At 43.9% G+C, this 27,218-nt stretch overlaps 1 protein-coding gene and 1 long non-coding RNA gene across 6 annotated transcripts in view; one reads left to right on the top strand and one right to left on the bottom strand.

Moving 5' to 3' along the window:
- Positions 1-19,124, bottom strand: part of STUM (stum, mechanosensory transduction mediator homolog) — a 48,652-nt gene extending 29,528 nt beyond the window's left edge. For 3 of the 4 annotated variants that reach the window (XR_013181562.1, XM_077176132.1, XM_054629802.2), the window contains exon 1: positions 18,836-19,124. Coding sequence is in view for 2 of the 4 variants with exons in the window: in XM_077176132.1 (XP_077032247.1) it covers positions 18,836-19,025 (190 nt within the window). In the remaining 2 variants the exon portion in view is untranslated. The remainder of the gene's footprint in view (positions 1-18,835) is intronic. The other variant, XR_013181563.1, reaches the window with a different exon arrangement.
- LOC143693642 (uncharacterized) overlaps positions 17,909-27,218 on the top strand; it is a 57,981-nt gene continuing 48,671 nt past the window's right edge. The window contains exon 1 of one of the 2 annotated variants that reach the window (XR_013181564.1): positions 17,909-18,043. This is a non-coding gene — a long non-coding RNA (uncharacterized LOC143693642). The remainder of the gene's footprint in view (positions 18,044-27,218) is intronic. The other variant, XR_013181565.1, reaches the window with a different exon arrangement.

The raw sequence follows: 27,218 nt of genomic DNA, 5'->3' as shown, positions 1-27,218 counted from the left end.
TGATGTGCTGCTACACACCTCGATGTTCTCCTCCTACTTAGGGATTCCTTACTCTTCTCTGCTAATCCCTACAGGTGTCTGAAGTGTATTTCTACAGTCATTATAACTTCCTACTCTTAAGCATTAAATTACCCCACATTTCTAGCTAAAATAATTCATTTTTCTTTTAATTTTAGTGATTAAAAGCATAGCACTTTTTCTTCTCTCACATTTTACAAAATGAGATTTCTAGTACAGTACTGTAGAAAAGCAGCAATCTGACACATCAGAGCTATTCTGCCATCTTTTATTGTGCCTTGTCTGCACTGAAAAAAAATAAGCATGTATTTTTAGCTGTGCTACACAGAACAAACTGATAGCAGAGGCCTGTTATTGTCATTCAAAGGAGCATTTGTTTAACCAGATGCACTCATGAAAAATTATCTTAAATTTTACAATTAGTATTTTTCAGAGAAAAGTGTCTGTCCCGTGAAAAATCCAAAGACACTGATGCACTCAGACCACATCACAGAGCAGCTGCATCTTACTCCTTTTCTTGGAGATGGATTGGAACAGCAGCAGCAGCACTCTGGGACATCAGTCATGCACAGCAAACCACATCTCTCCATCTCAGACACAGGGAAGGGATTAACACACTGCAACACTCTGAGCAGAAGGGTTTACTGTAGGATCTGACATCCTTAGTGATCCTTACACTGTGCACTCCAAATGGAACCACTGCTCCTTGTAGGGAAATCTGTGACAAGCTGGTTCACAGGGGAGAAGGGAAGCTGAAGTTCAAAATGCACAGATCAGGCTCCTGAATGAGAAGTTGCTAAGGGTTATGCAGACCCCATTAGCTCTCACTCAGAAAATGCTCCTCATGTAGAAAAGGAACTTCAGCACATGGTAAAAGCACTGGGTGCTTGTGTGTGATGGTGTTCACAGGGGTCTGAGGATGAGGGAAGAGATGAGGATCTGACTCCATGCTTCAGAAGGCTTGATTTATTATTTTATGATATATATTACATTAAAACTATACTAAAAGAATAGAAGAAAAGGTTTCCTCAGAAGGCCAGCTAAGAATAGAATAGGAAAGAATGATAACAAAGGTTTGTGGCTCGGCTCTCTGTCTGAGCAAGCTGGGCTGTGATTGGCCATTAATTAGAAACAACCAACATGGGCCAATCAAAGATCCACCTGCTGCATTCCACAGCAGCAGATAACCATTGTTTACATTTTGTTCCTGAGGCCTCTCAGGATTCCTTAGGATTTTTCCTCTTCTAAGGAGGAAAAATCCTAATGAAAGGATTTTCCATAAAAGATGTCTGCAACACTTGTGACTGGGCAAAATTGTGGTCATGGGTGGGTCTGGGGTGTAGGTGGAACAGATCAGCCTAACTGTGTTGTTCATGAAACCACAGGGAGCTCAAGGCTGCTGTGCTCCCCTGGAAACTCCTCCTGTGCTCCCCTGCAAGAAACTAGAACTTTTTTGTTCTTTTTAGAAATCTTTGCATTCACCTTTGCAATTTGCTCTGTACTCTTCTCAACCATGGCATCTGACAGAAAACACGGCCAGATTTAGGGTGGGAAGAGGACTGCATGGAGTGAAAATTGTGATTAATTCCCCTTGGTACTCTTTGAACTAATATTGATAAAAACACAGAAGAAAGATCAAAGAAAAGAACAATACAGAGGTGCAAGTACCACTGGTGGGGTAGGAAATTCCCTGTGGCATTCACATTCTCTGAAAAAATTCCTTTGCCCAGGGTTTTTCTCCTGGGAAGCTGAAAAGCCTCAGAGAAAAGGAAAACAATTCTTATCTCATTTGCTTCTCCTGTGTTGTGCTCATGTGGAATGTGTTTGGAGATTGTTTACCCACAGGTGATTGTTTCATGTGTTGGATTCTGGTGTGAGTTGTTTTGACTCTTTGGCCAACTGGAGCCAAGCTGTGTCGGGACTCTGGAAAGAGTCACGAGCTTTCATAATTTTCTTTTTAGCATTTAGTAAGTATCCTTTCTGTATTCTCTAGTATAGTTTTAGTATAGTATTCTTTAATATAATATAGATCATAAAATAATAAATTAGCCTTCTGAGAACATGGAGTGCTCCTCATCATTCCTGCTTTCGTCTGTGGCCCTGCAGTCACGATAATTCCCTGAAACTTAGACTACCCCGAGGAAGAAAGGAGTACCTGGAGAAGGTGCAGGTGCACTTGCTGACATGTTGGCTGGCTGCACAAGGCAGAACCTGTGTGGAGCTGTGGGGAAGTTCAGCCTCATCATTCCCAGACAAGTCACAAATCATACAAGGCAGGTACAGTGTGCACCATCCATGGGATCCATGGGAAACATCCCATTTCTGGATCTGGCAATAAGGCAATACAAGTCTATCAGAAAAGTGCTTTTTATTTTCCTGTTAGTGGAAATTAACAGCTGAGCCAAACTGTTCAGCAGGGAGAGAACACAAACATAATTCTTACCCTTCTCAAATGTCTGGCCCTAAACTATTTATAATCCTTCAAAAATGTTTTTTAACATATGCAAGTAACTGCATCTATTTTTCTACTTACTCTGTTTTAAACATACTGTCTCTTCTCTCATAATGTCCATACTGACCAAGAGCAGCACTTCACCTAGTTCCCTTTATTTTACCATCTCATAAGTATTAATGATACCCCAGTGTATATCTGTGTAATTACACATGGCAATGTTCCCTTCCTTCTGTTGAAGAATGATAGAAGGAAGGCAGAGAAACTAGAGCATGGACCTTTGGAAACACTTTGGCACCAAATTCCTACTGAAATCAAGGAGTTCCAGGCTAAATCATGCCTCAGGCCATAGTGAAAGAGCCATCAGGTTGCTCAATCAAAGTCTTGCTTTCCTAGTTAAGCCTTGCTGCCCTCCATGGGTTTTGGCTATAGTGAAATATATAGATTAGGATTACAAGTATGGACCAGAAAATAAATGTTAGAGGACTTAAGGAATGTTCATCTGAAATCTTTCCCATCCTGTCATATTTCTTCGTGCTTTAGCAATGCTAATGACATCTCATGAGGATTTTTATGACTTGAGGAGAGCAGAACTGATCCAATAGTGTCCTGTCAGGTGTTTATGCTGTGCAGCTCTATTAGAACTTCATAGGCTGAAGAGGAACAGTGGCCATGCAATCAGTCTCTTCTTAGGATAGGTAATAAACCTGTATCAGAGTCAACAGAAGGAAACCCTTATCTGTGTCACAGCAGGTTCAGTGCAAAGTCCTTCCAGAGCTGTCCTAAACTTAAACTTGGCTTTAACCTTGGCTTTGCACTGAGTTTTTGGTAGATGGTTTTCTCTGCTTTTTCTTGATGTGAGGTGCTGTCATCTCCAGCCAAGATCAAGGGACAAAACACTGTTTGTAGAATTGCCACAATCAAGTATCTGATGGATATGTCAGTGTCCTGGGAGTCAGAAGAGTGAGAAGGGAAACGTTTCTACATCAGTCAACCCACCCAGGGATTAGAGCCTGGCACCATCCTGGCTGGCTGGGCTGAAGTGAGGAGAGGCAGTAGCAATTCTCAAGAGTCCCCTGGGATCACCTGTGAGCCCCACTGGTAAACTGAGCAGCTCTCAATGCTACTGATACAGAGCATGCAAGGACCTCTCTCATGTTTTCCATCCCTTAGATAATGCATGAAGGAAAGAAACACTGTGAGCACCCAGCACATTCCCCAAGGAAGGGATCTAAACATCACCATGAGCAGTGCTGAGAGAACACGTGCTCAAGGTGTTCCAGGGTCAGGAAAACCCTCAGGATTTGCAGGCTGGGCTAAGGAGGGATGCCAAGGAGAGCAGTGTGGTATTTTCTGAGACCCCCATCATTGGAAGGAAAGAATGATGAATCTGACTCCATGTTCTCAGAAGGCTAATTTATTATTTTATGATCTATATTATATTAAAGAATGCTATACTAAAACTATACTAAATAATACAGAAAGGATACTTGCAGAAGGCTAAAAGATACTAAATGCAACTCAAGACTCTCTCCAGAGTCTAACACAGCTTGGACCCAATTGGCCAATAAGTCAAAACAATTCACAGCAGAAACCAATGAAACAATCACCTGTTGGTAAACAATGTCCAAACCACATTCCAAAGCAGCAAAACCCAGGAGAAGCAAATCAGATAATTAGTTTTCATTTTTCTCTGCGGCCTCTCAGCTTCCCAGGAGAAGAATCCTGGCGAAGGGATTTTTCCAGAAAATATGATGGTGACAGAGCAGGACAGAAACTGGTGATGTGCTGTGGTGAGCTGCCCATGGCTGGCTGCCACACACCCACCCAGCCACTCTCTAACTCCCCTTCCCTTCCAAAGGGCAGAGGGGGAAAATAAGACTAAAAAAGTTTGTAGGTCAAGATAAAGGACAGCAGTATCACTCAGCAATTATTGTCAAAGGTGAAACAGACTGCACTTGGGGAAAACCAATTTATTGCCCATTAAAGTTTGGATAGTGAGAAACAAAACATGACCCTTGTCCCTTAATTTTCTCTCCACTCCCAGGTGGAGTTCTTCTTCACCTTTCACTTCACTCTTTCATTCCTGATTTCTCTTCCTCTGCCCCACTCTGAACAGTGCAGGATGGGTGGGGGAGTAACTGGGAGGATTTGTGGAAAAGTTCCTCTCAACCACTCTTTCCTTTTGATGCTTTCCCCCTGTTCTGGTTCAGCCAGTTGTTCCACAACTGGGGGAAATTGTGCCCTAGCACAAACTTTGGGGGAAATCTGCCCCAGCAGGAGCTCTCCACAAGCTCCATTCCTGCCAGGAGTTCCTGTTCCAGCATGGATTCTCCAAGCACATCTCTCTGGGATGTTCTCACAGATGTGTCCCCCTCCCTCTCAATATGACACACTTTGGTGAAAGAGCTGCCAACGAGCTGCACTCTGTCATGATGGAAATTAGAGAAATTGCAGGGGTTTGTGTTGAGCGCTCATAAGAAAGAGAGAAAGTCTGAGTTTCAAAAATGCACCAATTCCATGAGACACAGCAGATGTGTATGCATTAGGAGACAGCATTGAGGTCAGAACTACTTCAGTTCTTGTAAGGATGAGATGAGATCCAGAAAGATGTGTGGGCAATGCCTGAAGTGTTTTGAAACTATTGAAGCAAATGCCTGATTTTGCAAACCAGATAATGGGTAGCTTTCATCTGACCTAACTTCTGATATCTGCAAGGGAGGTGTCTTGATCTGAGCCACTTACCCTCTGGAGGCAAATAAATAAATAAATAAAAAGAGATGGAGGCCCCCAGAGGGTGTGATTGACTTAACCTAGTTTAAGGAGATGAGTCACATGCTGGTAGTGCCTCATTCCTCCTCTCACTTTATCAAGGCAACCAGCTCAGGTGCACAGGTTACATGAACCCCATGTCATCTGCCCAATAAATACCTTTGCCATTAATCTGTTTTGATTAAATTTTACTAATAAAAATTCTCCTGCTCTGGTGTATCAGCCAGCTAATCAGCACCTTTAGGAGGAGCTCTTCCTACAGGCCAGTAGGATTTTACTCTGTGCACTACAGATCTTCCTCTGAAACTTCTGGTGCTGACAGAGTGAGGCACAACAGGGCCAGGAGTTTGTTCTGCAGGACTCCTGTGCCCTCAGTGCAGAAAACAGCCCTGTTACTATGGCTACAGGAGGATGGCAGAACCTAAACTCTGCTTTATGGTAATACCAATGCACCTATTTTTAAATAATATTTTTACTGCTCATCCCTGTTGATGAAGAGAAGTAAAGAGGAGCTCTTTGTTCTGATCATTACAGTTTATCAAAATGACCTTGTTGCTGCCTGAAGGCTTTGCAATGCTGATGAAATGCTCTTGCAACAGCAGGAAGACATCTAAATTTGATGTTTCTAGCTCTTTTCATATTGCTTTTCTTCTGGAGGGTATCTTTTTCCAACATGACAGTGTTTGCAGGGCTCAGATGAGCCCTGTTGCTAAGAAACAAGTCCCAACTGTGCCTTTAAAACTCTGTCTTTAAACATACAACTCAAGAAAATGTTTTTCTTTTCATTACACTGTATTGTGTGTTTTTATTAGGACTTCTTTTAACTTGGATCTGACTCTTGAGGTTACATTCCTATCACACAGTCTTCTGGAAAGGACCTTTTCTTTTTCCATTGTCTGTACAGTGCCATGGTTCACCTACATAGTTGCATAAATAATATATTTCAAAATAGTATCATTTAAAGGATCACAGTAAGGCCCCATTTTGTGCACAATTGTGGAAGGAATACAGAGCCTACTTACTGCAAATATTGGTTAATACTAAATTACAAAGCACATTATAAATCAGTGCTCTTGCAAGAGCACTTGTGCTCATCTGTGCTTGCCTGGCTTTGGATTTTGGTGTGGGTTTTCTTTTGCCATATACTGACTAAAACAGGCTGAAGCTCCTCATGTGTGTGCAAGAGAGTTTGTGGCTCTCACAGGCATAAAGCAGATCATAGAAACATGGGAGGGAGTAACCAGCACATCCAAACTAAAAACTGCTTTGTCCACCCTGCCTTTTCACTGTGCTTTCATTATTGCATGTCACAGACAACACACCCCTCTTCTCAATGAACACCAAGTGCAAGAGTGATGGAAGTAGTTCATTAATAACAGTTTTCCTGGAAGAGATTAATGGAACTAAAGTGTGGCTGCACTACTTGAGGTGCTGAATTGCAAGAAATCTGTGTAGATTCTCTCAGCAGTTTTGCTACCAATTTCCTGGACAATCTGGATATTTGCCCTGAATTCAACACTCAGATTACAGATAGTATTAAGTGTATGAAATACACTTTTCCTTCATATCATAACATTCCCTTCTGGATCATTATAGGGCTTGAGTGTAGTCTGCACCTCACAGTGCTGCTGAAATAATGATGCTGTGTGTATGTGGCACTTGGGGATGTTGTTTAGGGCTGGCTGTGATGGGTTAATGATTGGACTTGATGATCTTAAAGGTCTTTTTCAGCCTAAATGATACTATGATTTTGTGAAAACTGCTTGACTAGCTGCTTGGCACTTCTCACACCAGTAAATTGTGAACTTCTCAGGAAAGACTTAAATCACAGTCACTGGAGTAAGCTAGGTATCATTTAGGTATCATTCCTTTTACAAAATGTACTGAAGAACATTTACTAGTGTGTGATGGATTGTCATAAATATTTAAAACAAACCCACATTTGTAAGGGAGAAAGCACATTAAGTTTTATGATGCAGCATGAACCAGATTTTTAGCTTTGGCTGCTGGCTAATTTGGGAAATAACAATTCTTAGTGAGTGTCCAGCTTGGTACTGCAACTTGGGAAGAGTCTTCCCTGGCTGAAAGGGCAAAGAGCTCAGCTCTGCAATGCTTCTTTACAGTAAATAATACTTATTCACAGGAGCAACCTCATGAGCAACTTCTAGCTCAGTGTTACTAGAGCCAAAGAGGTGAGCAGGGGTGAGACAAAATAATTCTAAGGCTCAACACCACGTTGCTCTGTAAGTTGTGGGTTCTCAGTTCTGACAAAGGAGCTGAGCTTGCAGTGGGAACATTTTGTACCTGTTCTGCACTGGTTCATGTGGTGGGCTGGTGTTCCAAGCAGTGTGACCTGGAATCCACAGAGCACCTGGGGAGGGGACACCCTCCCTGTGCAGTTCTGCCTGGGCACCAAATGAATAAATGAGCACTGAAAGAACATCTGGGGGATTGAAAGCACTGATATGAGACCAGAACACAGACACACATGTATTGCAGCAAAAATGCCATGGTTTAGTTAATACACAGAACAGAAATCTTTTATTCTTTGTGTCGGTACAACTAAGGGTGGACTATTATCATTTAATCACCACAGCCTCAGGAGAAGAAGGGCTCCCTGTGTAATTCCTGAGCAAGAGTGGTTCCCAGGAACATATGCTCAGTCTAAAATCCATCCCCAGCTCCACCACAGGCTTCTTCTAAGTGTCAGCTGCACACAGCACAAGGAGACAGATCCTACTTTTAGCAGCACTGCCTTGAATTTCCCATCCAGAGTGGAAATGCTGAGGCTTAGCTTGGGTGGAAATGAGCTCTCGTTCATTGTTGTGTTATTTGGGTTGGGATGGGCTGGTCATTTATTTGGGTTGGGATGGGCTGGCTGAGCCCAGAGTGCCCCCATGCTGCTCTCCACACCCTTGGCTTGGTTCAAGCTCTGCCCTGGGTGTGTGCAGCTGTCCCCAGCTCTGCAGTGGGGGCGGAAAGACACATGGATGCTCTGTGGGATGTGCCATGGAAGGGGTCGGCTCTCCAGGCACTCAAATCTGCTCCCCACATTTTCTTTCTGACCAAGAAAACAAGAACCAAGCTAGATCACCTCAGGGAGTCAGCTCCAAAGGGCTGTCAGGACACTCCACTTCCACATTGTTTCTGTGGGATGTGTGGGGGACTGAGTAAAATGAGTACTCAGATGCAAGTCAGTGTATAAGATTACATTCTGACTTGTAAAAGAGAAAACAAGAGATGGTTTTTACACTCTCAACTGACTATGATTGTAGTCCCTGTGCTCTTTTTGCTCTTTCACATGAGACAAGAAACCAGCTTTTTTCATGTAAAACCATGCTCCCTGCAGCCACAGTGAAATTTCCCACCAGCTTTCTGCAGCCACAATGAAATTTCAGTAGGAGGGGAAAAAAAATCCCGTGATGCTGAGTCTAAAATATTGTTTTTAAGAAAGTTTAGTTCTTGTTCTGTAAAAAACTCGCTAAGCCTTCCCTGGCATTGATCAGCTTGTTGGATGCAGAGCCAAAGCAGAAAGACATGCAGCAGAAAAAGCATTATCAGATTTGCACTACAGACAGGAAGATTTGGCAATGCTTTGACAATTAAATAGATCAAGAGAGGTAATTTAATGGCCCAATCCAGAGAATCCACACTCATCCAATTGGCTAACTACACTGGGAAAAACATTCCAAGTCTTTCAGTGGATTACTGAGTAACTCATCTGCTGCAAATGAGTTTTGAAAGGGGTCTGATTTGTTGCAATAATTTCAAAAAGACAGAAGGAGAACATGGGGAAATCATGCTGATCCCTCAGCCAGGGAGGGATTTTCCTCTGCCTACACCTCACAAAAGTCTGAAATGATGACCACTCCTTTCTCACCATCCTAAATCCTCTGGGAACCCCTTCCACTAAGACAGCAATTCCAGAGTGTGTTGCAGGGCAATGAGAGCTGTGTGTCCTTACAGCTGCTTTGTGTGTGTAGATCCACAAAGGTCCAGCTATACTTTTAGCCAGAATTAAGTCTTCACATTCTTGGAACCAATTTTCAGTGGAAACTTGAAGTTCCCTCTCTCCAAAAAAGTGTTCACAAGAAGATATGAAAAAAAATTTCTAATTTACAGGGAATATAAATGCATATAACTTGATCCTTGATATTTTAACTTGGTAAAGATATTTTTGATATTTTTTAATAACTTGATATGTTTTCTTACTATAATGAACTTGTCCTGACCACTCTCAGTGAGAGGTCTGACTCTGTGGGCCTCTGTGCATTGTAATTTCTGTGGTGCCAAGTTGCCATCTCCTTTCCCCACACAGCATAGCAAACACACTGTTGGACAGTCACATCCAAAATATCATGTTTATGGAAATCAAATTGTCATGGCAACAGAAGAGGTCTTGCAAGTATTTTAAAAATAGCAGATTAACAAAACCAATTTATGAAGTCTAAAATCCATTCTTTTATGAATGCTCTTAAAGAGATACAACAAATGGGTTTCTGCCTGCAGGAGACTTTCCTTTAATGCCATGATCTCATTTCACCATAGTGGCATATGTAATAGATATGCATGCAAATAAATACAAATTTTAAACTTAAAGCAGCAAAGCTATTTTTGATGGACAGTGTCCTACTAATGTGATCATTTAGCTTATTTCAGGTGAAATATTTTCACAAAAACATCATGATTCATACTTTGTGAAATTACTGAATTTTTTAACATAATGAACTTGTGGCACATTATAATCTATTTCTTAGTCTACAAAACAGTAAAAATGTACAAACACTTTATTAAAGCAGCAGTCTTATTTGGTCCAATTGAATTTTTTCCCCAACACAATCATGACATTAATTTGACCATTTAGCCCTTTTGCATTCTTTACAAACTTGTTTGTGTTTTAACTGAAACAAAATGATTACCCCCAATTTCAAAGCATTTTTAAGTTTTGTGTGGATATTCACCAATGCTTGTGGCCAGCTGAGAGTTCAGCACAGACAAACAACAGCCTGGTGAGAGGCTGGATAATGATCTAATGATCTGTCATGTTTAAATTCACATTCCCAAAGAAGCCCTTGGTCCCCTGCACAATTCCTTGTACAAGCATTACACGTATATTATAAGCATTATTTCTGAAGTTGGAAATGTAGTACAGGATGAACCCCTGCAGAGAATGTGATTATGCTTCCAAGAGTTCCTCTATTGATTGTAGTCATCATTTCCTCTAACAAGATTTGACCATGATCCACTCCAGGCATATCCTTTGGGCATGTTTATACTGGGATTTTTAATTTGAGTTGGTCTATTGCCCATCAGTTTTCATCAGCTACCTAATTTATATTTAAGGATTTATATTTCATGATGCTGTGCTCAAAGACATGGATGTCCATGGTTTTGTCTAATATGGCAAAACTGTAAATTAGTTAATAATGTATCCTCTTTTTAAAATTTAAAAGCTCAGTAATATTGCCATTTTCCAGTGCTGAAAAATCATGACTCAGATTCTCCAAAACTGAGAATTGGAAAAAAAAAAAAGGCAATTCATTCTTTCTTCCCACAATCTCCTTTTTTTTTTTTTTTTTCTTTTGAGACAGGATCATTATCTTCAAATCCTGCTCCACAGCCATAAGAATTACATTTTTTTCTTTTCCTGAAAGCAAAGATTCTCATCTAATCAAGCGCCTCAGGGGAATAGGTTCGAAGGAAACACCAAACATTGTGTGAGTCAGGGTTGCATTGCTGGGCCTTTAGAGGAGCTGTCAAGTAGTTAGAGAGAAATTGTTTGGTCTGTAACTCCTTTGGAATGGAAACACCGAGTTTGAACTGCCTTTATTACAAGGTCTGCATTGCTGAAGGAAAGAGGGTTGAGAGCAGCTTCTAAGTGGTGAGATGGAGAGAGAACAAACTGTGGAAATGAGTTAAATCAAATATTTGAGTTCCATTTATTTTTTCCATGACTCTCCACAGAATGAAACCTAAATTTATAGTATCAGAAATCAACAAATGAAATATAACTAGATAGAATGGCATGTGATTTTTTTCTCAAGTTCTTACAGTATTTTCACTTTGGGCTTCACTAGATAACATAAATGCTCAAAATCCCTGGGAAGTGGAATAGGGATTAACTTCTTCCCTTAATGAAAAAAACTCCTTATCTTCAGCAGAACCAGGAAAACTCAGGTTTCACCTTCCTGTCGTCTCTAAAGCAAGGTCAATGACACAAACTTTTCTTTTTTGTGTGAGGCTGGGCCCTAAGCCTGTCAGTGTTTAAAAGCCATTTGGACAATGGCCTTAATAATATTAATATTACTATTAATATTGATGTTAATGTTAATCAGCCCTGACCTGGGCAGGCAGCTGGACAAGGTGATAATTGTTATTAATAACATCAATAACAATTATTAATGATGATTATTTCATCCCAAATGAAATAATCTATTCTGTTTTGTCTTTGCACAGCTGTCTTTGCAGCATCTTTGCACAGTGCCACAACCAAGTTTGTGCTCATCCACTGTGGGGCTGCCACTGTGTCACTTTAAAGCTCTACAATGAAGACAAGTCCTAAGACAGGAGAAGGGATGTCATATGTCAGACTGAGTTTATCTCATTACAAACCTTAGGACAATCTTAGAATCCCTTTACCATCCAATCACTTGTTTCTCCAGAAAATTCAAAACTGGGCAAAAGTTCTAAAATTCACTTTTGTGCCAGACACTGCAGGTATATTTGTGTTCAGGCTCCTGCACTCAGTTTCATGGGTAGGAAAGAGCCTGAGGAACCTGGTTTCTGCTTCCTGCTCCTCTCTTTGTGATCCTGAACAGTTCAGAAGCTCCCAAAGTTCTTTTCATGGTGGAGAGATTGAATGGCAGTGAGCTGCTGCAGGCAATGGTGCTTTATCAGGCTTTGTAAATCTCTCCAACATCCACTGTTTCAGAGCAGGAGAAAATTCACTTCCTTCCTGCTACCCAGACTGGGAAAAATTCACCTATCAAAAGCACTCTCCTCATCCAAGTTACTTTAATCTTCAAATCCTTTCACTCATTTTCTCCCTTGCTGCAAGAAGTTTCAGTTCTTTTGCCTTTTCACTGAACCTCTGCACATGTACTTTTCTCCTCTGCACTTGATTCTCTGTTTCTCTCTGCATCATACCCTTTGTTTGGAACAGCCTTGAATCCACCTTAAAATTCAGCTGTTTTACTTGGCCATTTAACAGCTCTTCTCTGCTGTCTGCTCCCACCTTCACTCTTAATCTTCAAGTACATCTGTCCAAACTGCATTAAATGACAAACAAGATTACAAGATGCTGAGCAAACCCTGTCTCCTTCCTTATGTGTTCATTAAGAAATTAATATCTCCACAGAGCTGCTTCAACAAAAACCACTGAACAAAAACGTCCCTGGCCATTTCTTTTGTCTTCTATTTTGGTGGAAACAGAAGGCATGAGGGAGGCAGAGAAACTTGTTTGCATTTTAGCTGGTCTGGCACGGACAGCAATTCCAAGGCTGCAGCACTGGGTGAGTGCACAGCTTGACAGCAAAATGAACCAAAAAGTCATTTTAAATGCAAGTGCAGCTCAACAGCTGACTTCTACCAACTGTAGCAAGGGAAGAGCAAAAACTAACCAAAGGACAGAAATAATTCTAAATATTTGGAGTGTGACTTGAGGCTGTGGTCATGAACAAGGCGCTGCAGCTTTCTGCTTAAAATACAGCAAAGTGTGCTGTTCAACACTGGATTAAACTGAGTGGTCACATCAGGTCCTTCAGCTGATAAAATACCTTTTTTTCCCTTTTTTTTTCTGATCAGTTACACTAGGTGGAGCTGTCTCAACCAAGCAGCTACAAAGTTGAAACACTTTGGCATTTCTTCAGATCACTAATTACCTGTGAACCTCTCTGAGGTTTCCAGGATTGATTGTCATTCTAGGTGGTCCAGACACTTCATGGAACAAAAATATTCCAGACTATCCAGTGGTGGTAAGATTGTGGAATGACTGTTCAACACCATCTGCCAGGTAAGTTATATGATACAATTATATTTCTCACTTAAACCTCTGTAGTAAAAAATAAAAGAAAATAAAATAAAAGAGGAATTTAATGGCCTTCTACATACTGAAAAGAACAAAGACCTGCAGGTGCAGAAACCTCAGATTCAGCTGTTCTTGTGCCCAATTTTGCCTCGCTGTGAGGATAATCTACAGCTGATACCACTGGTACCAGTAATGGAGCAGTAAAACCTGGGTGCACGCATTTTATTGCAGGTCTCATTTCCCACCTTGCACAAGCACAAATCACCATAAAGAACTTCTTGACCATTTCGGTGCAAAATACAAAACCCGACAGAGTGAATTCTACTGGCAATAGGTTTGCTTTGTTTAATTATGCTCCCATGAACAAACAGCTTGCTTGTGCACACTACCAGCATCTCAGGCTGAAAGGCAATGTTAGCTAAAAAACTGCAGCAGTAAAGTTCACAAACACAAATTCACACAAACACTCGAGAAAACCTTTGTTTTCCACAAATGAGCTTGTAAATCACACAGATACTTTGGTTTGTATGTTTAAAAGAAAACGAAAATTAAAAGGATCATAAATACCAAAGGGACTTTGAGATTTTATATGTCTGAAAGCCCCAAATTTCTTTATTGCACTGTTTGCTCTACCATGGATAAGAAAATGTCGTTTTTCCTTGAAATTCTTTCTTTCAATAATGAAGGCAATGGATGTTTGCTTGAGGCATCTATTTACCATTCCAACCACAAAAATAAAACGACTACCGGTAATTTTATGCAGAACTTATCCCATCACCTTTCTCGAGTGTTGTGTTTTGTACTTCTATTCAGCTCTTTGGAGAGCTCATTCTGCTCAGGAGAGCCTCGGTCTCTGATGAGAAGATGCTTGGCTTCTGTGAATCCAATGGCAAAGCCACATTCCCACAGCTGAAGGTGCAGTGCTTGAACTTTATCAGGAGCGAATAAACAGATGGCAGAAGGCTCGTGATATGGAGCTGACACACCCAGGAACAGGAGAGCTGCACTGTGGAGCCCTGGAAGCAAAAAGCTGAATGGGCTGGGAATCACCCCTTCCTTCTGTAGCTGCTGTGAGAGGCTGGCACCCCTGAACTCTTCCACGGGCTACTTCATGGAACATGGGTGGCTGCTCTCCTATCCCGCACCAACATCATTTTATGCTGCGTATTTCAATTACTCCCTGCATAAAAATAGTTATTCACGTATCACACAGGCTGGGATCCAAAAGTCCACCCCCTTCCTGACAGGAGGGATTAATCTTGGAGAATACCTCAGACTTTCAGATCGTTTCCCTCACTTCTCACATTTTCCTCAAGTTCCCCCCCTTCGTTTACCCCCTCCCACACACGTGATGTCGAGAGAAGGAAGAGCAGAGAGGAAGGAGGGCAAGATTCCCATGGATCAGCTCTGGGAATGATGACAAGGAGCCAGATCTCCTCCCACGCTGACTGGCACACTCAGCTCCAGGAGAACACAGTCTGCCAGCTAAAGGGCACGGCCAGCCCTTCTCCCATCTGCGGCATGGCGCGGACGGGCTGCAGGGACACAGCGCCCAATCCTGTGGGAATGGCACCACTGGGCACCCTCAGCTCTGCTGACAGCTGCACCTCCCATCCTCCAGAGCTCATCACTGCATGCTTTGATGCCTCAGAGCCTGTTCCAGAAACCCAAACCAGAGCAGAGGTTGCCATGCCTGTGGCAGGGCTGCAGTCAAGGCACGATGGCTTTTGCCACAGCACCTGCTGACTCCTCCTTCTTCTCCCTACCCACTCTTTTTATGAGCCTGAGCTTGGGACACCTTCATTGCAGCTCAGCCCTACTGCCCTGTTAGGCACAGGTGAGAAAGACTGCACTATGGGCCATGGGAAACTGATCCAGAACGTTCCCTGTGGCATTCACGTTCTCTGAAAAAAATCCCTTTGCCCAGGATTTTTCTCCTGGGAAGCTGAGAAGCCTCAGAGAAAAGGAAAACAATTCTTAGCTCATTGGCTTCTCCTGTGTTGTGCTCACATGTGGAATGTGTTTGGAGATTGTTTACCCACAGGTGATTGTTTCATTGGATTCTGGTGTGAGTTGTTTTGACTCATTGGCCAATTGGGGCCAAGCTGTGTCAGGACTCCGGAAAGAGTCACGAGTTTCCATTATTATCTTTTTAGCACTCAGTAAGTATCTTTTCTGTACTCTTTAGTATAGTTTAGTATAGTATTCTCTAATATAATATAGTATCATAAAATAATAAATTAGCCTTCTGAGAACATAGAGTCCTCCTCATCATTCCTGCCTTCATTGGGGCTTCCCTACAAATACAATAGGAAAGTGATCCAGAACATTTCCAAGTGGCACATCACAGCAACTGGAAGGAATGTGTGATTTCAAGGCTATTCAGCAAGATGGATTACAAGTAGATGGGCTAATCAAGATTTTTTACACTGTATTTGGTCTGAATTTTAATTTTTAGCAAGAGAAAAATCAACATATCCCCTATGTATGAAAAAATTCCTGTGAACGACATCTTTTGTAGCATGTGTGGAATGAGTAGTTCAAACCCAGTTTACAATGCACCTTAAAACCTGCAGTTCTGGGTCATTACATAAAACTCTGAAAAGTAACCAAGTGAAGATAATAAACTGACTGTAAACAAAGAGAAAGTGTTACTTCTACTGTCCAAATAGAGTAGTACTGCAAAACATAAATAGCACAAAGGAAAAATAAACCAGATATTTAAAATTTTCAGATGTCACCCTCAAAGGTGACTTCCACAACAGAGGAAAGATAATTTAACTTAGAAAAAAGAGGCTTTCAGATGGTGAGAGACTGCCCAAAGATTTGGAAGCCTGCATCAGAGTACAATTTCTATTTGGATATCACTACTCTGAGGCACGGGGCACTAATGAAAACCTCAAATGCACCAGTCTCCAAGCAGTGGAAATGTTGATTTATTCAATGTTGCCCATTTTTTGTCTACTCTGGTGGTCTCTGACCCTTCTTTGCAATTGCACCGCAGAGTCTACACTCAAATGACAACTACATGCAATAAGATGAGAGATGAATTTAGGGACTGAGAAATAGAGGACTTCCATTAACACCTAAACACAGTCACACTCTCCAGCTAAGCAGGCAGAAATACACTTGGTGAGCCTGTGAAACATCACTTTAACATGTTATAAATCTGGACTACAAGAACTGATGGGAATTTTGCCATTTACCTTGCAGGGAACAGGCTGCCATCCTTGATGTGAACACTTCACACCATTGCAAATCTTATCTGTTTTACAATCGTTGCTCAGCTCATTGAGATGGCTGAAGCACAACAATGACAGAAAATCTCTTTTTACCTTGAACATTCCTGCCAGTAGATTCGTGATCCTCCTGTTTCCCCTCCTGTGTGGGCTATGTGATACATGACAGGATTTGGCTGAGATTGTAAATAGCTGTATTCTAGTCAGGTGTGTCATCTCAGACTAAGTTTTCTGTCAAAATGCACATGGTATTAGCAGCTTCATTAACAGAACGGTTCATTTATGTACAAATGAAATGCCATGCTTTGCATACTGAGCTTGGGATGCATCTCCAAAACACTGCATTTCACCAGGCTGTGGGGATGCCACAGGGAAGGATTCCTTTTCATCTGTAGCTTGTTTGGTTTGCTACTTTTGCAACAGAGTACCAGGAGAAACAGCAGCACAGCCGGCCAGACCCTACCGCCGAAATCACTGCAGCAAAGGGCAAACAAATTTTAAAAAACCTCCACCAAAAAGGAGGAGTTTTTTTTTAAAAAACCAAATAGAATTAAAAATAAAATTAAAAACCATTTCGTGCTGGTCCAGCCTGTCAGTGGTTACATAACCAACACAGCTGCACAGTCCAGATTCAACTCCCAAGCTTTTAGCCAGCATGGACTGTGAGCCCTGAACACTCACCTCCAGGAAGGGAGGGCTATCTGCTCCCCTTCCTTCCTAGACACCTCCTGCACAAGGGAAGGCACAACTCTGGCTACCCCAGCAGCACCCAGAGGAGAACTCCAGCAGAGAACCACACTTCCAGCCAATTTCAACATAAGGATGTCTCATGGGGATCTGTCCTTCTGGGATGAAGGGCAGAGGGTTTTCTAGTGTGCTTTGTGAAGTGTCAGATAATTTGGATAAGGAAAAAGGGATGGTTAAGTCAGGCTTTTTTTTCTGTACATCCACAGTGAAGATGTGGTGCCTTCAATCCCAGCTGAAAACAGCACTCGCTTTGAAAACTCGGGTTTTGAACTTTTCTCTCCAAAGTGGGAAACTGAGCCCCAGGAAACCTAAAGCCCCATGAGAGAACTCAGCTCCAGAGATGGTCTTTGATTCATCACTCAAGGTTCTTCAGGTGGCTGCACACAAGGGCTGTGCAAACAACACACCTGAGTGCAGTGGATTGCATCTGGAAGTGCACACACCTTCCACAAGTCCTTCCACAGGAAAACTCAGAGGTGCTGCAGAAGATGCAAGTTTTCCTCTGGAATACATCCACAGGTTTCAGAGCAAGCACGCTGGAGTAGCAATGGCTCCTACATGTGGCACACACTATCCCACCCACACGTGGGTAGTACTTTAATCAGAACTTTAGGAGTTTCAGATTTGTTAAAGAATGAAGCCACCTGAAGCACATGAAGCAATTAAAGGCAGGCAGTAGCTCTTTAAAAGCAGGGCTAGGTGGAGGATACCCTCATATCACAAGGAAGGTTTTAGTGGTGGCCATAGTAGCAGAAAGAGCAGCCAGAAATGGACCATGAGAGACCTGAGGTATGGGTTAATAAGTCATGGATTATTTGGTTTGGTTTTGGTTTTTTTTTTTTATTATCGTGGTTATTTTGCTTTCAGCTCAAATGTTTGTGTTTAGCCTTGTATTCTAGGGGCTTTTGTAGTGTTTAAACTCTAAGCTCCTCTTGCAACAAGCAATTCCTAATTTGAGCGTAGGAAAAGGAAATACAGAAAGGATGCAGCCACATCTTGGGGACCTGAGCACACCAGAGACTTTATGCTGAGGAGCTGTGACTCTCCAGTTCCTCTGGACAATGGTTCTAACATTTTCCAGGGCTCTCCTTAGAAAACCCGGCACGGGGGACTCCGAAAGCTCATCTCTAGCTAGCGAGCGATGTGGCCACCGTGAGCTTTGGTCCTCCGACCGCAAGCCCAATTCGCGAGAGCCCGAGCAGCTGCATCCCTTCGGCACCGCCCGGCGGGAGCGGGGGATGTGTCCGGTCTGTCCCGGGGCCGGGGACCGCCAGGGACCCCGGGCTGCCCCAGCCCTACTCGCCCCGAGGGAAACGCGATTTGCCCGCTGGGGATCCCTGGCGACCCCGCAGGGCGCTGCCCCGGCCCCCGACGCGAAACTTGGCGCAGGGGCTCCTGCCTCCCTCCCTCCGTCCGTCCGTCCCTCCATCCCTCCCGCGGTGTCGTCGGGAAAAGGGAAAGTTGCGGCCGCGGGCATCTCTGGCAGCCCGAGCGGCCCCGCCGGGGCGAAGCAGCCGCAGGTGGGCAGAGAGAGACCCCGAGCCCGGCCGCCCTCCCTCGGTGCCTCCCGCACATCCTTACCCAGCCCCGGCACGAAGGTGTTGAGGAAGAGGCAGATGACGGCCACGGGGAAGGGCATGTAGGGGATGGCGGCGCGCAGGGGGCCCTTCTTCTCCCGGACCTGCACCACCACGCCGCTGGACGGGGCCGTGCCGCCCCGGCCGGGCTCGGCGGCCGCCGCGCTCTCGCCGTCCTTGGGCGAGGGCTCCATGGCCGGCGCGGCCGTGCCCCGATGGGATCGCAGCTCCCGCCGCCGAGCGCGCTCCCGCCGCCAGGCGCGGCCCCGCCGGGCGCGCCCCCCGCGCCGACCCCTCCCCGCCCTCCGCCCGCCCCTCGCGGCGCCGCATCCCGCTCGCATCCCGCCTTATCCCGGTTTATTCCTCATAGCCCCTCGGCAGCCGCGCCGCTGCCCGGAGCGCTTCCCTGCATCCCGCCTTATCCCGAGCCCCTGGGCAACCGCTTCCCTGCATCCCGCCTTATCCCGAGCCCCTCGGCAACCGCTTCCCTGCATCCCGCTTTATCCCGAGCCCCTGGGCAGCCGCTTCCCTGCATTCCGCCTTATCCCGAGCCCCTCGGTAGCCGCTGCCCGGAGCGCTTCCCTGCATCCCGCCTTATCCCGAGCCCCTGGGCAGCTCGGAGCGCTTCCCTGCATCCTGCCCGCATCCCGGTTTATCCCGAGCCCCTGGCCAGTCGCTGCCCGGAGCGCTTCCCTGGATCCCGATTTATCCCGAGCCCCTGGGCAGCCGCTGCCCGTAGTGCTTCCCTGCATTCCGCCCTCATCCCGGTTTATCCCTTGCCCCTCGGCAGCCCTGGATCCCGGTTTATCCCGAGTCCCTGGGTAGCCCTGCATCCCGGAGCGCTTCCCCAGCCCGGCTCGGAGCCGTGCGCCCCCTGCCCCGTCCCGCCTGGGCAGCCAGAGAGGGCGAGGCGCTGTCCCGTTCTTTCCCCGGAACGAGGGAAAGAACTCCATACGAGGGAGCGCAGGAGCGGTGGAAGATCGTACCCTGTGCGCCCTTAAAAAGAGAAGGTATAAGAAAAGGTGTAAATTAAACCCACACGCGTGTAGTGTTTGAAAATCGCTGCGGTGAGGAGGAAGAGGGAGGGGAGCCACGGGAATTGGAAGGCAAAGAAAAACTGTGGCCCCGGAGAGCTAATGGCAGCTTGGTGTGGAAATGTGGCTTCGTTCCTCGGAGCCAAGAGACGAAACACGGCTTTGTAGGGCTGGTGATTATTGTGCAGCACAGAATTGAGTGGGTGAAATGGGAGCAAAACTTGAGCGTGTCTAGGTTAATAAAAACCCAAAAACCACAGTAATTGTCCCTGTAGATGGGATTCAGCAGAGAAAACGGGGGAAATATTAAAGGCATTAATCCTGATATGGGATGTAAATGTGACACATACACAGGGTCTTTCCATGAGACAGAGGACAGTCTGTGTCTTACTGTAGTTTTGCCCAAAAAATTCCTGCAAGGAATTTAAAATAATTCCTGCATGGAATTATATTCCAAGAGAAACCTTGAACTACTTTATTTATGCCACTTGAATACCATCTGACAAATGCCTTTTTCAACAATCTAATTGATTAAAGTACGAATTAGCACAACTAAAAGGTTGGGTAAACTGCATGAGGGAAATGCAGACTCTTCTTCCTAGTTACATCATTTTATTTTTCTACTAACTGGGCTTGAAACCACAAAAACATAGACAAGCTGTGTAAATTCTCTCATCTTTATCAACAGGTTTTCACTGCTTATCTTCTTATCTCGTTATTTTCTTTGCTTATCTTTTGGCTTGTCTTCTGAGTGCATTTCATCCAAAAAAAATCTTCTGACTTTTTTTTGATTAAGCACAAAGTTTAGACATGTTTCTGAAATACATTAACTAATCTGGCTCTTTGGGAGGGTTTTTGGGGGTTTGTTGGTTTTTTTTTTTTTTTTGTTGGTTTGGGTGTTTTGTTTTGGATTTTTATTTTGTTTGATTTTTTTTTTTAATGGTGACATTTATTTCCATCTAAAAAGTTCATGACAGCCTAGACTCTGTATTGCCTAGACACAAAGCTATTGGAGAGCTGCACTTTCTCTTGAAAAGATCCAATGTAACTGATATGGACTCTGTATTTCTCTGCTGGTTGATCAAACCACAGTCAGATGAGAAATCCTTATGGTATGAATATGGATTAATTAGAGCCTGTACACAGCAGAATCCAAGCTGGAACACAATCAATAACTTGCAGTGACATAATTCTCCATAGATCCTAGGAATTGTGTGTGGGTGTGAGCCCACATAACCTCCAGTGAAAGCCAGCAAAGGGCCATTGTGAGAGCAGCCCAAACAGAAAATCAAAGATGGGGATTAATTAAAACAATATTTTGTCAGAAGTTGGCTTTCATGGAACATTTCCCTGGAATATCTCAGAGCCTGTGACAAATGTGAGCTAGTTCATTAACTTTTCCAAGACTGGCTGGCAGCATGTGGGGCTTCCTCTCCCCACTGTTCAAATGCCACCGCTCCCAGGCTGAGCTGCAGCGCTCATTTTGCACTGCTGGAAGCTCTTGGGTGCCTCAGGCAGAAGTTATGACTGCCTCCCGAGGGTTTTAAGGGTGTAACAAGTTGTGACATTCCCAGGCTTTCCTAAACAAGGGAGTTGGTGGCAGCATTATTCTGCTGAGGCTCCCTGGGCGCTGGGTGGCAGCCAGGCTGAGCATCCTGTGCTGAGCACCCTGGAGCTGTGTGCTATTACAATTTAGGGCTTCCCTCTGGCCCAGGAGACAGGGCTGTGCTGGAGAGCTTCAACCAGGGAAGGCAGGAACCCATGGAAAGGTGTGCTGGGACCTGAGCAAGGAAATGTGGCCCAGGGCTGATTTTTAAAAAATTTTTAAAATGAAAATAAGGTTATAGTTTATAAAAAGCGGTGATATTTGTGCATGCTAAGAATACCCAGATTTCCTCAGATCTGATCTTTTAAAATGTTCATTTTGCTTCTCAGCATGAAAACAGCTCACAGAACTGCTATGAATTTATATATATATAACATTATTTTTCTGCAGTTGAGACAAAAAATTGTTTAAAAAAAAAAAGAGAAAAACAGACCCAACCTGAATTCCAAGTGGTGTTTCAGACCATGGAACTCCCCTGGCACACCAGGATAGCACCAGTATGCTGCCACACAGGGTTGGGAGCACACAATCCCCAGATTTCTCTCTGGAGAAGTGCTGCAGGATGCACTAAAGCTGAAGACAAGCAGTGCTGCTGTGTCAAGGGCAGTCCCAAAGGAAGCTGAGACAGCTGAATCTCCTGGGTGTCTGGTGGAAGAGTAGGTGGTGCTGGCCCAGGTGGCAGCAAGGCCATCCTGCAGATGGCTGGGCCTTCCACACTCTTGTAGCCCTTAAAACCAGAGGAGCCTGGCCTCTGACTCCCTCCAGCGTGGCAAAGAGTAGGGTGTAGTTGTTTTGTAGTTGTGTGTTCCTTGATAAGTAGGCATGGACAGAGAAGCTGTGTGTGATTCAGCCTTGCCTCAGTGCTGAGCAGGCTTGGGCTGCTCTTTCTGGTGGATGGTGGTGGCCTGGCTGCCAAGGCTTTGTGCTGAGTTACACTGCGTGGGGATGCTGCTGTGGCCAGTGGGTGCTGGGGCTTTGGCCAGTGTCCTGAGAATTCCACACCCATCAGGCCTCAGGGGCTCCAGAGTGGCTCATGGCCATCAAACACCCAGTCAGAGGAGAGTAATATCCCAGGAGAAGGGATTTGTTATGGTCACTAGCTGATTTTCAAGGAGCTGTCACAGGAAATGTTATGATGGGAGTTTTTCCCTTTGTTTCCCACAGAGTCTAAATAAGCTGCATCTCAAATATTTTGCAGGTAGGGACATTTTGAGTTGTACACTAAACAATGGGGGCAGTGTTGTCAGGCTAAAGGGAACTTAGGATCAGATAGTTGTTTTAGTTTACCCTGCAGCTGTAGAATGATCTTTTCTTCTTTCCCTGCTTGCCCTGGTGCTCTTGTGGAGAATTGGAGATTCTGCAAAAGGAAGGGATGGTGCTTCTCTGTCACAGGGCTCTGAGAACTGGGCACACCACAGGCTGCCTCTGACTTTGGAAAGGGAGGAAAAAACCATTCCTGCAAGCTGAATGAACAGCAAAGACATACCTACAGCAACCAGGGGTTCATCTGTTTTAAATACACCCCACAACCCTGAGCTTGGGTTCTTTCCAAGGCAGCCTTGAGTACCTTACAAGTATGTCGAGAGATACAAAAATAGATGCAAACACAAATCATTAGAAGTGTTATTAACAAAGACAAGAAGGAGCCAAGCAGAGCTGCTGCTCACTCACAATCCCTGGGGGACAGGAGGAGCCCTGCAGTCTGCACTCCAGAGCACCAGAGTAAATCCAGCATGGCTCCACAGGCTGTGACTTAAAGCAGAGCTTGGCTCAAGGAGTGCAGCACCCTCCTAGCAGAAAGGATCAATTAATTTCATTCAAGTGCAGGAGGTTTGAGTTGTCTGCCACTAGAAAATCCATTGCAGCAGCTGAAATTGGGGCTGGCACAGCCCTGTGTCCTCACAGAGACAAATGCAGCTCTGAACAGAGGAGTCACTTACTCAAGTGCCACTTGTGGCCCATGTCAGAGCAGAGTCTTGAGACTGTCATGAACCTGAGACCTCATAAATTGCTTTCCTCTGACAAATGTCAGACAGTCACATGAGGCTGGGTTTGTGACTCAGTGAGCTTTTCCTGGTGCAAATGAGAGCTACACTTGTTGCTGACCTAGTACATGAGTATATCCTGCACACAAAAGACTTCCCACTAGTTAAAAAAAAAGGGTTCTTTGTGTCTAGTCTGGTGGAAATCCTGCGTTGATTCCCCTGGGAACAATAGTAGCTTCATATTTATTAATTATACTTCTGTTCCATAGGAGTCAAAACAACAGGAATTTTTAGTTTCCATAAATTTCTATTAGCTTAAGACTTTTAATATTGGCATTTACAGCTGTGTCCTGCTATGTCTTGAAAACATGTGATGGTACCAGAATCACCAAGAAATGCTTAGGACTCCAGGACCAATCTCCTGGCTCCTGCCTTCCTTTCCAGCTTCAATTAAAGCATCCATTCATCCTTACAGCCTGTGCAAAATGAATTGCAGTAATTTCTGGGAAACACAAGGATCTCATCACAAAAGTCTTCATGTTTTAATGCCTGTAGCTGCTTTTCTTTCTTCTCAGCTCAGTGCTCCTGCAGTTGCTCTTCCTCCAAACAGCTTTGGACTATTCCATGTTGCCTCATGTGTCTGTGCCAGGCTCTGTAACATCCCCTAAATTCACCCAGTGTGAGCTGTGGTGTTCAGAGAGAGAGAAAATCCCCAGTAAGTGAATTCTCCCAACAGAGAAACTGGGAAAATAGTCTGGAAAATCTGTACTTATCACACCAATGACAAGGGAGGTGAGGAGAGAGGAACTAGAGGCACTAGAGAAACACTGTGGACAGGCCCAAAGCAGTTCTGCAAGCACAAACATTTCCTTGCCCCCTTCTGAGCCATTCATGCTTGCCCTGAAAATAGAGCAGACACCCCAGTCTCTGGTTTGTCTTCCTGCATTCAGAGTTTTCCAGGAAATGTGAGATATTAATGAAAATCTGGAGCTCAATCTCTTTATTATAGATGCACCACAGCTTTGGATTTGCATCTGCCTGCAGTTCAGTTTAAACTCATATGACTTAAGTTTAATGTTTAATCTTCATTTGTGCAGATGATTTGGCAGCACCTCTAGAATGATCTCTAGAGATTCAGAGATTTATTCTGGGATTTACCTGTGACTGTTACAGGTTAACAAAGATGTTAGTCTTTACTGAAACCATCAATAGTGTCAGGCAGCTGCATCATGTAAGATAAAGAAAGCAACCTGACTGGAATCAATTTGTACCCTGCTTGTCCACTGGCACCAACTGCTTGTCCAATGGAAGTCCTTTGCTCTGAATTGTATCCTGTTGTAATCCTGATAATTTTCTGCCACTGAAATAATGTTCTTTGTCTTAATCTTTTGTCTGTTCTTCCCTGTCATTAAGTCTTTTGGGTGGGGATGGACAAAAGTTGCAAAACTTAGAGGCAGATCTTAATTTATTTTCAAACACTCACAAAAATCTATAAGAAAGAAAAGGAGGCCCTTGCTCTATTAATTCTATGCTACCTCTATTTTTTCCTTTGTTTCCCTTCTGTCATTGGAGCAAACATACTTACGGAGTGTGGCATTCACATTTTCTGAAAAAAATCCCTTTGCCCAGGATTTTTCTCCTGGGAAACTGAGAATCCTCAAAGGAAAACAGTAATTATCTCATTTGCTTCTCCTGTGTTGTGCTCATGTGGAATGTGTTTGGAGTTTGTTTACCCACAGGTGATTGTTTCATTGGATTCTGGTGTGAGTTGTTTTGACTCATTGGCCAATCAGGGCCAAGCTGTGTCAGGACTCTGGAAAGAGTCACGAGTTTTCATTATTATCTTTTTAGCCTTCTGTAAGTATCCTCTCTGTAGTCTTTAGTATAGTTTAGTTTAGTATTCTTTAGTATAATATAGTATCATAAAATAATAAATTAACCTTCTGAGAACATGGAGTCAGATTCATCTTTCCTCCCTGCCATGAGGGTCCCAGCAAATACAATAATGGAGAACATGAGGAAGGCTATGAACACATCAGGAACACTGTAAGCTCCGGCTGCAGTGTCACAGGGGCTGATCTTGTGGCACTGGCTATTTGTTTTGCTGCAGATTATTTTTTAATAATGTCTCTATTCCCATTTGACCTTATGGACTCTCTCTTATACTATTTACAAGTTCCCTTTTCTTCTTTTCCTCGGTGTAACCTCATTACCCCCTTGTACAGCACCTTTCTCTGTGAATCTTTCTACTTTGCAACATAGCATAACACTTTGGTACTGATTTAGCATTCTGTGCACTTCCATTCTGCTCTTTGATTACAGCAATCCTCCCCAGCATGAACTAATTATTGATCCCAGGCATTATGGGATGCTCCTGGACACTTGCTTTTTGTAAGTGTGGGAGGTACAAAGTTTCTAGGTGTCAGCTCTTGTGACATTTAGTACTTGGGATTATTCAGTCCTCTCATACCATGGCTCAGTAGATCAGTTACAGTGCTTGGAAATGCCCAAGGCTTTCTGGCTTAGGAGGTTTGTGTTTTCCACATTTATTCCTACACCTCACAAAATACAGTCTCCTTTTTCCCCCACTCCTTTTCTACTGAGGGGAATCTCCTTGCCAAACCCAGCGTCTCCACGTGCTGATCCATTTTCCCTTTCAGCCTTGTCCTTCTGGTACCAGCCTTATTCCAACACAGCCAAATTGCTGCTGAAGGCCAAGAGGAGACCCTATTCCTTCAAGAACTTTTAGCCTCACCCAAAAAAATCCAATTTTCTTACACAGCTATGGAAGTTCTGCCTTGCAGCTGGTGGAGAGGCAGATTCTTCAATCTTCCAGGAAGATCAAGTCTGCTTAAGTTGAGCATTTGTTTCTACGGTTAAGTTTAGGTGAAATCTGTAGGGAAAATGAGGTATCTTCATCCCTTTGGCATCCTTTCTGCTTTTCCCTCTTTGGAGGACAAGCATCTAATGGTTTAGAACACTTTGTGCAAAGCAGAACCAAGCATCTGTGTGTTTGGTTTCTGAGTGAGTGTATTTTGCCAGGGACTATAATTTAAAAGCTGAGTGCTGTTACCATCGTGCTCTGCTCAGGGCTACTCTGAAGGACATAGGAAGGATTCAAAAGCCTGAAGTAAATCACAGCAGAGCTGCAGGTGATAGAGAAATACCACTTTTCATAGAGGAGCACTAATGAGCAGCAGGAGGCAACTGAAATTATGTGACAGGGAAATAATTTGTCTGTGTAATGAAGCACCTTTAAATTCAGGCGCCTGGAAGATTAAACAATGCTGAAAGGTAAAGTGGGAATGGATTTCTGAGTGGATTTAGTGGCTCTAGGATGTCTGAGTTACAACTTAAAGCAGTGTTTGGACAGATGAGATTCCCTTCATTTTACACTTGGATTGGCCCCCTTTAAGGTCATTCTTGGACATGTTTTTTAGTAGGAGTGTGAGATGAGATGGGAGCTTTTTGCACACAGTCTGTTTCTCTCAGATTAAGTCTGAGGGAGGCAAATGATGTTCTGTGGCTTGGGAAGCACAGCAGTCTATCAGGTGAACTACTGCAAAGCTGTCATGCTCTGCCTTAAATGAAATTGCTCCTTAGATCAAATTCTTTGCCTCTTACATAGTACTTTTTACTTCTCAATAAAAGCTGGTTCAGGCAGGTTCATAAATGTTATGTATCGTGAGGCAGCCCTTTCAGAAAGCTGAGAAATAGAAAAGCATATGCTGCTCCCCTTTTTTTGGGATTTGCTTGAAACGT

The sequence above is a fragment of the Agelaius phoeniceus genome, chromosome 3 (assembly GCF_051311805.1).
Source record: "Agelaius phoeniceus isolate bAgePho1 chromosome 3, bAgePho1.hap1, whole genome shotgun sequence".
Taxonomy (NCBI): Eukaryota; Metazoa; Chordata; class Aves; order Passeriformes; family Icteridae; genus Agelaius; species Agelaius phoeniceus.
This window is presented reverse-complemented; position numbering and strand designations above follow the sequence as displayed.